Source organism: Mercenaria mercenaria, unplaced genomic scaffold (assembly GCF_021730395.1).
Source record: "Mercenaria mercenaria strain notata unplaced genomic scaffold, MADL_Memer_1 contig_768, whole genome shotgun sequence".
Classification (NCBI taxonomy): Eukaryota; Metazoa; Mollusca; class Bivalvia; order Venerida; family Veneridae; genus Mercenaria; species Mercenaria mercenaria.
Genome location: NW_026463668.1, coordinates 35,264 through 49,345, shown reverse-complemented (window position 1 = coordinate 49,345; position 14,082 = coordinate 35,264). Strand labels below are relative to the sequence as shown.

Sequence of the window (14,082 nt, the reverse complement as noted above, 5' to 3'; positions counted from 1 at the left end):
AATAGTTATCAAAAAAAAAAATAAATAAATAAAATAATGCATAAGTGCAATAATTTATTTATTTTATGTCCGCATATTTTTAACGTCTGTGGTTAACTTCATGTCATTTTGTCTGTGTATATTTCGACCAACTTAAAAATCAGTATTAGCCAGGAATAATCATTATCGTCAACATTTTATTTTTTACAAGCACTAATTTTTCCAAAGTAACTCATAACTGTCCCAAAATATGTTGACCAAGGTTTAAAATGTTCATTAATAAGGAAGATGAAAGTTAACATTGTGGGAAAGGCTGAATATGTCAATATGTCGATGTTGAAATAACTTGTAGCCTGACCCATTTTTCTTTATTTTATTCTGTTTAAAAAGGTAATTATGCTTGTATATTTTATGTATGAAACAAAGAGCAATCAAATATGATTTAAAAAAAAGATGACGTTAGCAGTTAGTTAATTGTTAAAACGCGAAAGTTCACTGTTATCGCTCTCCTTTTGTTTGTTGATATTATTCATATTAACGTGTATTTTTGCAGGTTTCTTTCCTTGTTTTTTTTCTATTGTGCCGTTTTAAAACAGATTAAGCTGTCATGTTTCGGGGGAGCCTTGTTCTAAATTTTTGCGTAAAAGTTTTGGAAACGGCACCAATCTTTCTTTCAACTTCATTTCATTTTTATCACCCAGATTAGTTTTCAAGCTAAAGCTGAAAATGAAAGAGATATATTGACGTTATTCAAATTTGAAAAAATACACATACCGATAAAAACGGTTGAAGTTTTTATCTGAATGCTAGACATGAATACGGTCAAATGCTGACAAAATCTTAGCGGCTGCCATGGTTTTACTAAAATCTTAAATAGATATTATTTTTATGGCTTCAAGGCGTCCGTTTCGTTTTGATGGAAACGAATATATCAGAAAATATATTTAAATTAGGCAGTAGTTATATCCCTTCCTGTTATGGAAGACATTTTATAGCGTAATGACGTTCCGCTAGATGACGATTGACCTTAACGATATTAGTAGAAGAAAACTTTATGTAATTTTTCATCATCCCTCACACTTACTATATAACAGTCCTTCTTTATCTATTGCCACACGACTCTCTTGTGTTTCATAAGCAGGGATTAATTTGGTTATCTTCTAGCGTAAGAAGTGTACAAAATGATAAAGGTTTATATTTTATTTGTGTTGAGTGTTGTGCCATGCTCCATATCTATCCAGCTACTAAATTATGCTGACTGTGGTACGTATACTAATTTTTAAATGTAAAAAGTAACACTTTTAGTTATATTATAGGTTTTCCTCATTTTAGTAACAATACGATTCTTGCATTCGAAAATAAAAAAATGTCCAAAAATCGTAGAATAGAAACGTAAAGAAGTAGTAAATATAGAGAAAGAAAGTAAGAAAATAATCATTGATAAAACACGGAAAATGAAAAAAAATTGACCCTTTAAACAAAATTAAAACGAAATAGCATACTTTGTCTATGAATAAATGTAAAATATTTCACATTGTTTTGAAGGTTCTTCTGCAATAATACACTCAATCCTTTTGGAACCGTGTGATGCAACACCATGTATCATTCACCAGCTGCAAAACTATACTGCCAGGATAAACTTTACAGCAAGTAAGCTTACTATCACATATGATTTTACATACTTATTTATTATAAAATTATATAGTAGTAACTGCATATGGTTTTAAGATGAAAGTTATTTGGGCCATTGGATGATTGGCAAGTTTTTTTCAGAGGTCAAACAGATTGAATGTGATGCTTCTGCTTTAATACGGTTTACAACCAGAATATCTATAGATCTAATATAATATATCCCAACAGTCGTCCTGCTACTTGGAACCACAAAGCAAATTATACACAGAACAACTTGTGCCTTTAAAGTTAAACTTCTGCGAGTGTTTATGAATAAACTTTTAATGTAGTATAATTTATGTAGTGTTTATTAGTCCATAGGAAGGAAAGGACATTAATATTCTTGATAAGGACAACTCAAAATTAAGACAAAATTCCGTGTCGCAATGTAATTTGCGTTTCGTTCTCATATTAACATCTACCTGAATAGTTTTTCTCTACTATACCTGTGATTTTTTGTTCTGATGATAAGACTAAATTTGCCCTAATGATGACACAATTATGTCGGAAAATCTTCTGATAACTAATGTAAAGAAGATTTCAGTACTAGTACTTATCAACCTCAAGGGAATGTATTTATCAATGACATAATGTCACTATTTTGAATATACTGTAATACTTTGGGAGCTTTTATGGAACGCCGCAGCTGTTTGTGCTGTTACGTCTAAGGGTTAATGGACGATTCTTTTGTGACCTGAATGACGATCTACTAGCAGTTCACGCGTAATCTGGATGTGACAATGTGTCATGTTGCAATTTCATTGAAAAGGGCGCAGCCATCAAAGTTCTTAAGTATGGAAAATTCCGCATCAAAGTCATTTGAGACGATTCAGGATAGCAAGAAGATGTTGCCAGAGAATAGACGGCATTTGTTGTGTGTGTTATGGAATCAGTAGGAAAAACACAATATCTGATCAGAAGCCAGTGCTGCAGCTTGGGCTAAACAATCGGAAAAATGCCCGCATCGGCCCGAAGGGTACATCAAATCCCACAATTACAGAATAGCAAACGAATGCAATTCCAAGCATGTGTATGGAATCACGCTGTGGATTCGCGTCTGCCAAAACATCGCCTTTTCGACTATGGGTGCACGAAAATTGAAGAGCTCAAGTTGATCTGCATGTGACATGGATATACGTTGAAACGAAAACAAACAAGCCGTTAATAGTAGCTAAATTTGAAGTCGAATATTTCAATATAAATACGACTAATATCTAGTCACCGTTATTTACATGTTAATATACTAGTACTACAGACGTTTTATATTTGCATACGTTCTTCTATCGGCTGTTAGCCCATATCGAGTCAAACTACCAAATATTTGCATTTGTTTTGTTAGATTTAACGTCACTAGTACTACATTATAGGCCATGGACGATTTTCCAGCTTTCGTTTGTAGAGAAAGACCCAAGGAACCCCTCCTTGCATTGCTTCTTCACGGGCGGGCACCTAGCTAGAACTGCCGAATTTCACTAGCCAGATAGATGGCTTTCTAACACGAAACATTCTTTCCTGACTTACAAGTTATTGAAATGTTTCGCGGCTTCACATCATATTGTTTGAGCGACGAGGCCAGGGTGTAAAACAAATAATAATAATATCATTAAGGTATTTGTTGCATAATTTGCACATCGTAATAGTCTTGATATTTCATTTCGAATATTGCTTTTGATCTGGTACGGTTTTTATGCCGAGAAGGTTTGCTCATTACTGCTTCCATCAACAACAAAGTTATATATTAATAACGTTCTAGTATTGCACAGACTTAATTTGATACTTACATTTCTCCATTTTACAAGATTTATTCCTTAATACAAAGAGTGAATATGAAACTTTATTTTGCAAAACAAAATGATTAAATACGGATATTTATCTGCATGTAATTATACACATTTTGTATCCCAACTACATCTGTAATCAATTGTACATTTATTTCGTATACACTGTGTCTTATGTCTATTTAAATGATTTCTATGATTTCCATGCTCTTCATTAATGGTGGAAACAAAGAAAGACAGCTTTACTTTGGAAGTGAGAGTTGAACAAAAAGAACGTTGTTTATATTGTGTAAAAATGTATAAACAGCAAATTTGGATTTAAACAAATATAAAATCACGAAATGATGCAGTTTTCTTTTATTACGTAAATATTACATTTAATTAACAGACTGTATTTTATGAATACCTTATTAACGAGACGATATTGGTAATGTGACGTGTTAAACCGAAGCGTACATCTACTTGTAGATATTTGATTATCCTTTTGAGTTGCCATAATATCGCTATTGATTATAGCGTAACCCGTTTAATTTCAACTTAGAGTTCCGTCAAGTAATTATTCGAAGAGACTCGGCGAAATTCCGCTAAAACAATAATTGCCGGTACTCCGAGCCAGATTTATGCAGTACTCAGAGGAATTCCTCGCTTTGCAATATTTTTCCTCCGCGGAAAAACGGAAAATGGGGTTTCCGCGTGATCTGTATATGAACTTCTTCTTCTTCTTCATCGTTCGCGATCTGTATATGAACGTTTGGCAAATGTTGCTTGCGGATTCAACTACGTCTTCAACGAGCTCAAGAACTTTGCCAGAAATGTAAATATCCTTCCTGTGTTTCCTCATTGCCGTTGGATCTTCTATCATCAACAGAATATCCTTTTCTAGAATCCACACTTTATCTTCTACAGGTAGCCACATACATTTTCTTCGATCTTGTCAAATTGTACAATAAAACGTAATTACGTGACTGTTTCATCTTCAATATGTTTTCCAATGTAACATTTCTTATCATACATTGCCGCAACAAAAACACCGATGGAAATGTCACGACGCATGTTTATTTCCATTGTTTCGGCTTATTTCTCTCTTTTCTCACTTTTGTCTTCTTCTTCGTTTGCTGTGTTTAAAGGATCATCATCATGTTGACTGATGTCATCACTCTTGTGATCCAGCAATTCTTTCTTGGGTTTTCTATCGACCTTTTTTCTTCTTTGCTTCTAGTTTCTATTTTACGATTTTTCCCAGAGTCGACTTTGAATGTACCATTAAAGCTTGCCGTGCATGCAAAGGAGGTATTTCTGGTCGCTATTGTCTCATCCACACTTCCAACAACTGCATTGATTTGAATAGAATCTTTTCAGGGTTTGATTTCTTTGTTTCTACTGTCTTTGCCAAGGTAGCTTTCAAAGTAATGCCATGACGCATGCGCCCCATACAGCATTCAAAACTGTTCATTAGGTTAAACATGGTTTAATTTCTTTCTATTTAGGGACAACGTTGAGTCTGTTCAAAAGTGGACTTCTTTTAGGCATGGAAGTATTTCTTTCACACCTTTCAAAAGTCTATCGATGATATTGCTGCGTTGTGGTTTAGGACTTCTGATATGTGTACATAGCTAAAATGTATCTGTTCATTAGAGTTGTTTTGAAAGTAAATAACAAGTGGGTAAAGGGTAACCATATAACCGTTCCATTAAGCAGTTTGAATCTCTTCAAAATTAATGTATTGCACGTGTAGTTATCCAAAAAATTCATCTGGCTTAGACAATGATCATTCGGAAGAATTTTTTGCATTCTGCCTGCTGCACTATACATCCTGCTGCTTTTTAAATGACCAACAAAACTCAAAGAATGCGCCCTTTATCATTCCAGTAAATTAAGCTTATTCTTCACTTGTGCACTTCAACAACGCGTTGTCGCTCTTTTTCGTTCAGAAGCTTAACTCACTTTCGCTGTTGGATCTTTATCTTTTCTTTATCACTAGGGTTTATCTGTAGAATTTCGTTCAGACACTTGGGATTGTTTGTATGCATTTCTACAATTTATCTTAATTTGTGCAATTGGTAACATTCAAGGTTTTCATCAGTAACAGCAGGATAAAGCAAAAGTTTTGGTGCCTACACTTCGTGATGCGAAATTCGCTAGACTTATGTCCTTTGTTCTCGCTCTATAAAATATTGTCTTAGTTATACAAACAATATGGATTTGATTGTAGCAGCAGTGTCAGCGGCAGAAAAAGCAGTACCAATAGCGGTAAAATATTTGTGATATTGGCGGAGAAGTAGCAGCAGTAGCAAAGAAATGAACTCGGCAGATGCTATAGCAGTAGTAGCATAGGAGAGACTTTATTTAAAAATATCTAATGGCAAATGGCAAGGTGAGATAATGTTTAAAATGCACATACTTCACAAACAGCTAAAGATGTATATTGAAAATAACCTAATTTCATTTGCCCAAGCGACACTGCAAAGGTACAAATAAATTACATTAAATAAGTAAGATAAAATTTGAATAAATCGAGAGAACAATTATCCCCAGCGATGGCTGCAGAATGGGGGAAAAGCTACTAACTGTACATAAAAGTTATTAGAGTACAAAAGTATCTTTCTTGCATACCAGACGGGGAGTTCCGTATTTTTACCGGTGCTGGAAAAATCCGGGGTGTAAGATGAATCTCGTGCTTTTAAATGACGTATTACAAACTACATATATGTAGAAGATTTATGTAGTAATTTATATTTTATTTCAAAGAATGGACTAACAAAAAAAAAAAAACAGTGCGAACATTTGCGTATCTGAAAGTTGTAAAAGAAACCGTTGTTCACATTGCCCGCGTATTAATGTATTAATACTGGGACATCATTTACTAGTCACGTTACAAAGGAGACATTCAATTTACGTCACAACATGAACTGTCAAACTAAAAACGTAGTGTACTTAATAACATGCAAAAAGTGCCACATGCAGTACGTTGGACAAACTATGCAACCTGTTTCCAAACGTATGAACAGCCACAAATTTGATATATGTAATTTCATTGACTCTGCATTCTCTTCCAATGTTGCTACACACTTTAATGCAAATAATCATTGTATGAATGACTTCTTATTTATGCCGATTGATATTGTGAAAAATAATATTGACCGTCTCTGTAAAGAAACTTTCTGGATCCATAAACTAAAAGCCAAAAGTCCGAAGGATTAAATTCAAAACTGCTATTTACAACAGATTAAATTCATGAATATTATGCATGTGCAGTTGTGCATTTACACATATAATCTGGGTACTATTCCGTTTTTTCCTATCGCCGCTTTTTTATATAATCTTACTATAGGAAATTTTTGGTATTTTCATATCCGGGATAGTACATTTTATTCTATACCTATTTTATTTATCCAATCGCGAACGTTCATTTGCAACACGTGACCGTACAATATATTACGGTATTTGGATGCACGTGCGTACAAAAATCCTGTATTTTCTGTATTAGGACGCACGCGCGTACAAAAATTCCTGTATTTTCTGTATTTGGACGGTTCAACAGTCCCATGTTTAACACACGATAAAGCTCGAAACGCGTGAAAATGTTCCGAATGTAAATCGGATGAAGTAGGCGCTCTGTGTACAGAGTTTGATTATTAGTATGCGTCTTGAAATCTGGATTTAATTTGAGTTTTTTGTTGTTTTTTTTTTTTTTTGTTTACAACACACAAAACGATTCAAGGGATAACAATGCTATCTTATTTAGATATTAAAACTTTCGTTAATAATCAAAAACTTAAAAATACAGTAAAAGGATCATCAGATGTTGGAATATTTGAAAAGTCGCTGAGCCACGAGTGAAAATGACTTTTTTGGTGCTCAAGAGTGAAATAAAATTGATATTTCACTGACACAAACAAATTTTCTTTTTATTTCATGTGTAAAACTCTACTTTTGTTGCGTAATTTATAAAACGTCGAAAATCGCGGGAAATATCAACAGAAAGCATAACACAAATGACGTCATTTTAACAACGTCATCGTCATTATGGTCCCCGGTATTCATAACGCTCGGTATACAATTTGACGTTAATTGCGACAGAGAACCGGAACTAGTTCGGCAAAAACAGTGAAAAAATAAAATGATAATCTACTGTTTTAAAACTGTGGATTATCACTTTTATTTCACTAAGAAAACTCTATAATTCACTGGAAAGCATAAAATAAATACAGGTAATATTGGTACACTTTACTCATGTCACTGACCATTAATGCAACAAAGGTCCATAAGACAGATCTGCACTGTGAAACGAAGGCATGTACAGTCAAATGAAAAATTCACGTATCGTGGGGGCGAGCAAAACATGCGACCAAGATGTCTATAGCAGACCAGTCATTGAGCAAAGTAACTGAAAACTGATATCACGTCGAGTCTCCAGACTATTGAATCCTATGCCTACAACACATGACGTCACCTAATAACACAAATTGAGGTCCACCTTCGACGTCAGGTAATGACACAGTGACTTATAAAGCACATCCGACTATGCTGGAATGCCATTTTGTTTTTAATTAGTTATAATGAACTCATATTTAAACAGTATTCTACGAATGCCTTGGCCCAAAGTCCTCGACCGAATTATTTAGTGGCTTCTAGCCAGTTTCGGCCGAGAGATTGTAAGCATTCATTAAAACACAAGTGCAGACCCACAATTGAGACTTATACGCCGACAAACTATGACAAGGCTTCTGCTAACACTGGTAAGGTTCATGACATTTTCCTCGAACAAATATAAACCATGGTCGGTGGTAGACAGCTTTTCAAATTGGCGTACCATTAACCAAGGCTAATAGGCTATTTCCTTCACTACACAGAACACTAACACAAACATGACTATTCAATTTACTTGATACCATTCTGAATTAAAATATTACTCCCGAGTATTACTGTTACTTTAAAATTAATATATATGTCTTTGGTACTCTTTTATTACTCCCACAGTGCATTTTCAAATTAGAATCAATATTCTATGAAAACGTTATAAAGCCGCGACAAATAATAACGTTAACATATATATATCCGTTTACGTTTCTGGCGTTCAACAGAACATTTACGAACAACATTTACTAACAGCACTAATACTAAAGTATCTGATGGTATGGGTATTCCATTTCATTTCTAAAGTAGTTCTCATAGCATTAATCTCACAAAATCCATGTCATTATTTTGATACATCCTCTCAAAGAATAATCGTAAACTTTATGGATACAATGATCGTAAACTTTATTGATACATCCTCTCAAAGAATGATCTTAAACTTTATTACATGACCAAATTATTGATCAGTCACTACATAGCTGTGTGTGTTGTTTGTGGGAATACCACTTTTTGCTATTGTCCTGTTCCCTTATGGCGTATTCTATGATCTGAAACAGATCTACTAAGCAGAAACCTGAAAAAAGATGAACAGAAGCAGCAAAGATTTCTGATTCACAATAAAGTTATAAACAATATCAACAAATATGGGCATGGGCGGGTGGGATAAATTCAGTGAAAGTCTATGTTGTTTCATTGCTGACGAGGATTGAAATGGCCATGCAAACGTAGCAAATCCAAAAACAATATTCACGCTTTTTTCATTATAAATTTCGTCCAAAATACAAAGGGAAATAACTAACGCGCGACTAAATACTGAAATACTGTTCTCGTCGCGACCTCCTTACTGGAACAGGGGTCCATGAAAAATAAACAGGTTTATTATGCACAAACGGCAACATAAAACCCATTATTACGCATGTATATTCTCATATATATACTGAATGACTAGTTTTTTCTGTGCAATACTAGTTGAATCAATCGTTTCATATTTCACATATATTTATTTGTCTTAAACCTCTAAGGTTATTTTTATTTATAAATACTGTTCTATAAAATCAGTAACCGAGTTTACTGAATTCAGAATCGATTTTCAATTTCATAGTCCACTGGGCGAAGTAAAAGTATGAGAGGAAAACAACATAGAGTTATTTGCTTTTTTTCTTCTTTGTTGCGGACGATGCCTGATGCTTCCCACATAGCTCTTCAGGGGGGTGTTGGGGGAGTTCTGTCCGTTGGCTATTTTTCTACTGCTTCAGCTACTGCTTATTTTTCTAATGCCATTGATTCTATTGTCTTTTCAAAGTTCGTATGTTTGCTCTTACTGCTGCAACTTGTTTCACGATTTTTCTACTACTAAGTGCTTATTCTTCTAGTGCTACTGCGAATTTCACGTTTTTGCCACTGTTACTGTTACTGTCACTGCTACTGCACTATTCACGTTTGTTTACTGCTACTACTGCTACCGCCCAGTTCAGATCAATATAATACATTAAAAAATATGCTTCAAATATTACTGGCCTATCTTTCTCATGCCATGCATATTCGACATTTATTTAAATCCAATGCAACTCATACCCATAAAAATTTACATTGTAATATCATCTTTCTACTAAAAGATAAGGAGAGAAAGAGCTATTAAGATAAGATCTCTTAGTTACGTGAAACTGTTAATGTACTTAGTAACTAGCAATAAGGATAAAATATATTTTGATAACAGGATAAGACGCTCATTTTTCTGAATGAATCTGTTAGACATTTTAGACATTTACAAAATTTATAGTTCTGAGATTCATTTTAAGTTTTGTAAACACCAGATGCAATTAAAATTGAAATTTCGTTTTTAGTTTGATGTTCTCAAACAAAATTCGGCCATAACAGAAACAAGTAGAACGTTATGTAACTTTTTGTTAAACAGTATTTTGCCATTTTCATGGGATTTTTTCTTTGAAAATAACATTTGTCTTTACAATGTAACAATTTCAAATGTATTTAGAATTCTAAAGCTTCCTTGTTTACTTTTGCGCAGAAGAAAAGAAATAAAATGCATAAACCGTGTTACAGAATTTTTAAATGAAGCTGTAAGGTTTCTCAGTCAATAATCCACATTTCTATAATATCATGAAAATCTTTTTCATGAGGATGTATTTCAATTTAGAAAAGACTCAAACTAAACTGCGTTGCGCATCGATTTGTCAATTCTTTCACATAATGAACAGTTTGGGGCTTTTCTCATTTACAGGAACTGTTAAAATTGTAACGCATTAACTATTGTTTGGTTTCAAAATGATTTCATATCCTTTCAGGGGCGAATCATAAAAGAGCTTTCAATTTTGCAAGCTCTGTTACAACTGGACTTAATGATAAATGGTCTGTTCCAACGTTTGATGCGTGTACGAATGATTTGAAATGTCCAATACAAGCTGGCCTGGCACAGATCTATACAATTACTGTAACTTGCCCTTTAGCAAGACCGGTATGTAGAAATATACATATTGTTATATGTATTTTCATAAGTAGATTCTTCAACCTTATGCAGCCATTAGAAGCAGAGCATGCATTTGAAAATTTGTGACTTTGTGATGATGATAAATGGCAATTTGCAATAATTATGAACAATCTTAAAAACAAATGTAGTTTATCATAATCATCACATGCTTTTTAAGCACTTTGTTTTCTATTGTAGTCACGGGTAGCTGCTAAATGGGAAGTGAAGACTGGAGATGATCCCAATGATCCGGATATCATATGCTTTGTATTTCCAGTCGAGATTGTATAAGATAAAATCATTAAAGAGCACTCTTGAAATCACACAAGCATTGCTGTTTACCTTTCTTTAACAAGAGATTACTTGTATTATGGTTTAATATATGAAGAAAAAAGAGTGAAATTAAAGAGAGAGTTAAAACAATCAGGACTTCCTGTTTCGATAAAGAAAAGATTATGTAGTTATATCGTAAGGTTTCAGTTGATAAGAGACATCTAAAAAGCATGTTACTCCACATCTCTTGAAATGAATAACGAAACCAAAAACATAGTAAATGATAGATGCTAACATTTTCAGTAAGTATATCGAGAAACTACTGCTGAATAAACTGCACATAGACATATATGTAAAGTCGAAAAGGAAACAACACGTCCTTGTGAACGAGATATAAAATTTCAATCGCACACATTTAAAGTCGTTCAGAGAAATTTCGAGAAGTTCAGATATCGGAGAGATTTTAGGAAAGAGTCATATTCACATTAAAAACTCCGAAAACTGGGCCCTCCGAAAAACGGAATCCTCTGAACATCGGACAATTTTCACAGTCCCATTTTTTTCTCTCTTATAAATTAAATTAAAAAGGAACTGTGAATACCGGAAAGTCTTAATTCTGAAACCGGACGGTTTTTATACATAAAAGAATCCTCTGAAAACCGGACAGTAAGTGTCAAACTTTTGTGTATTTTTACTTTGCTTTGATTTTAAAATCATAATCTCAAGCAGGTGACAATTTTTTGTTTTACCAAATAGTAATCACAAATGTCATCTAAGTAAATGTGAAAAAAAATCTAATTATGCGCTTTTATATGATCTACGGTATTATGACTTATCATGACCTTACAAAATTGAAAAATATGCTTTGTTAAATAATTTCTCACAGGCTCCTTTACTCGCACACCCTTTGTACACATTCGGAGAGAGAGATAGGGCACTTACTTAGACTTAACATGATGATAATGAATAATTCAGACACTAAGTATTTTTATCGTTGTTTCTTTCTGTCGCACCAGGTTAAAACGACAGAATGAAAAATTCAGCACGACAGAACGAAAGACCGGCACAAGGTCATGCGCCGATCGTAATGCCTTAAATCATTTTAGCAGGAGTATGAGTATGTCAGCAATCTGTTATGCATTTGGAGAGTTATATCTGAAATTCAGACAGACACCACATCGTCTTGAATACTGGAATTTAAACTGTAAAAGAAATAACTACCAAGTTGTATTATGTTTTCATGACAAAGAAATTTTTATAAACAAGATCTTATGCATTATTCTACTTTGCAGCTCTTGAATTTTGCAGTTTCAATAATGTTAACATCTTCAATATTGTTCTTTACTTACGGTGTCATTTATTTTGCCCTTTGTAGTAATAGCTAGAATTACAATTCATCCTAATACTTTTTGTACAGCTGCTCTCGTCCCCTAAAATAATGTCCTATTTTCATAACCTATAACATTTCTACAGCTGTAACTTTAAGCCATATTTACAGCTGTAACTTTCATTTTTACTTTTCATTTTTACGGCTATAATATTATTTACAGCTGTATATAATCTGCATAATTCGAACATAAAATCAACTGTGAAATCAATGTTGTAATATATAATTTACAGTTGTAAATTTGAAATAATCACGACTGTAACTGTGTACGTAAATACAGAATTATCACAGCTGTAAAATTGTGTAAAGGTATTCTTTTCGTGTTATGATTGATATTGAAAACTGTTTAGGACTAGCGTTTGATACTAATATAAATGTTATAATTATCACTGGCGTGTGGCGCTATTAAGCTTAATACACCGTTTTAGTTTATATTTAGTTTATTTTCTGTAATCAATAGTATCACTTCTGAGATAGCTAACGAAATGCATTTAAAATAAATTTTCCTTTTATCACTTATTAGCTCACTGCCTCCTTCTTCGTTCCTCATTCCTCAGGCTGTGCACAGCGCAAGACCTTATTGTTGACCTGCTTCCGGGCAACCACGTGGTTGCTGTTTCAGTCTTGTCCAGCAATTTGCCTCCATATTTATACAGATTGGTTAAATACATCATTTACATAATTTACTAAGCAAAATTTATTAATTCTGGTCCAAAACATCAGGTAATAAACTGATAATGTCCTCATAAAACATGTGTAACTTGTCAATCAAGTTACATTCTATTTCAATATAATAACATCTGTAGGACCTCAATCATTGCTTCCGAAGCATTTTATATGAAAAATAGCGATGCTTTCACATGAATTCCGTTTTTCAATTAACGTAGAATGTTCTATTCATTACGTAAAAGAAGTAGAGTAGAAGGGTTCCTTCAACAGAAAGAAATTATATCAATTAAAATCTGGGACAAATACAAAATAGATCAAATATCATCATAGTATAATATGACATAGGTTACGAGAGAACCAACCCATTTCATGGAAATTTCATAGTCCTAAATTGATCTTTACATTGTGTCCTCAACGTACAAATCACAGATTTAACTAGCACATGACTAAAACGGGGTTGATTAATTATTGATAAGTAAAGTTATGTTCTCCTTAGAAAAAAAATCTTCTAATTTTGGTGGGTGTTTTCACCGCTTATCCATACCTGTATTTATATTTATAGTCATATCATTGTTCAAGTACTAGTTTGACAAGTTATAATCCCACGGTGTTTTCATGGGTAAATTTAGTTTAGTGCCAAGTGCATTAATAATTCTTATCTGGAATTTGGAGACGACCGGTCGCTTACGAAAATTCCCTCCTACCCTTCCCATCTCCGTCTGGTTTAATATATTTCAAAGTCACAATGTTGTACCATACCACCGGGTCCTGAAACTGGCAAATTTACAGCTGCGTTAAACATGTCACATCGCTTCGAAAACCTACAGTATACAGAACTGATGATGTGCTATACATATAGAAATGACTGTTCAGGACAGAATTTACTATTGATGAAATACATGTATGTGTTTATTTCAGAATATAAGATGATGTTTAACTACATGTAGGCATTGTAACTGAAAATACAAACTTCAAGTAGGAGC

General features: G+C 33.6%; 1 protein-coding gene across 1 annotated transcript; it reads left to right on the top strand.

The window, feature by feature from the left end:
* Positions 1–1,108: 1,108 nt before the first annotated feature.
* LOC123544270 (NPC intracellular cholesterol transporter 2-like) lies at positions 1,109–11,126 on the top strand. Its single transcript, XM_045330337.2, has 4 exons — positions 1,109–1,242; positions 1,525–1,629; positions 10,589–10,758; positions 10,969–11,126. Exons 1-4 carry the CDS (start codon positions 1,161–1,163, stop codon positions 11,059–11,061), a joined length of 450 nt encoding a protein of 149 aa, XP_045186272.1. The 5' UTR covers positions 1,109–1,160; the 3' UTR covers positions 11,062–11,126.
* Positions 11,127–14,082: the final 2,956 nt, after the last annotated feature.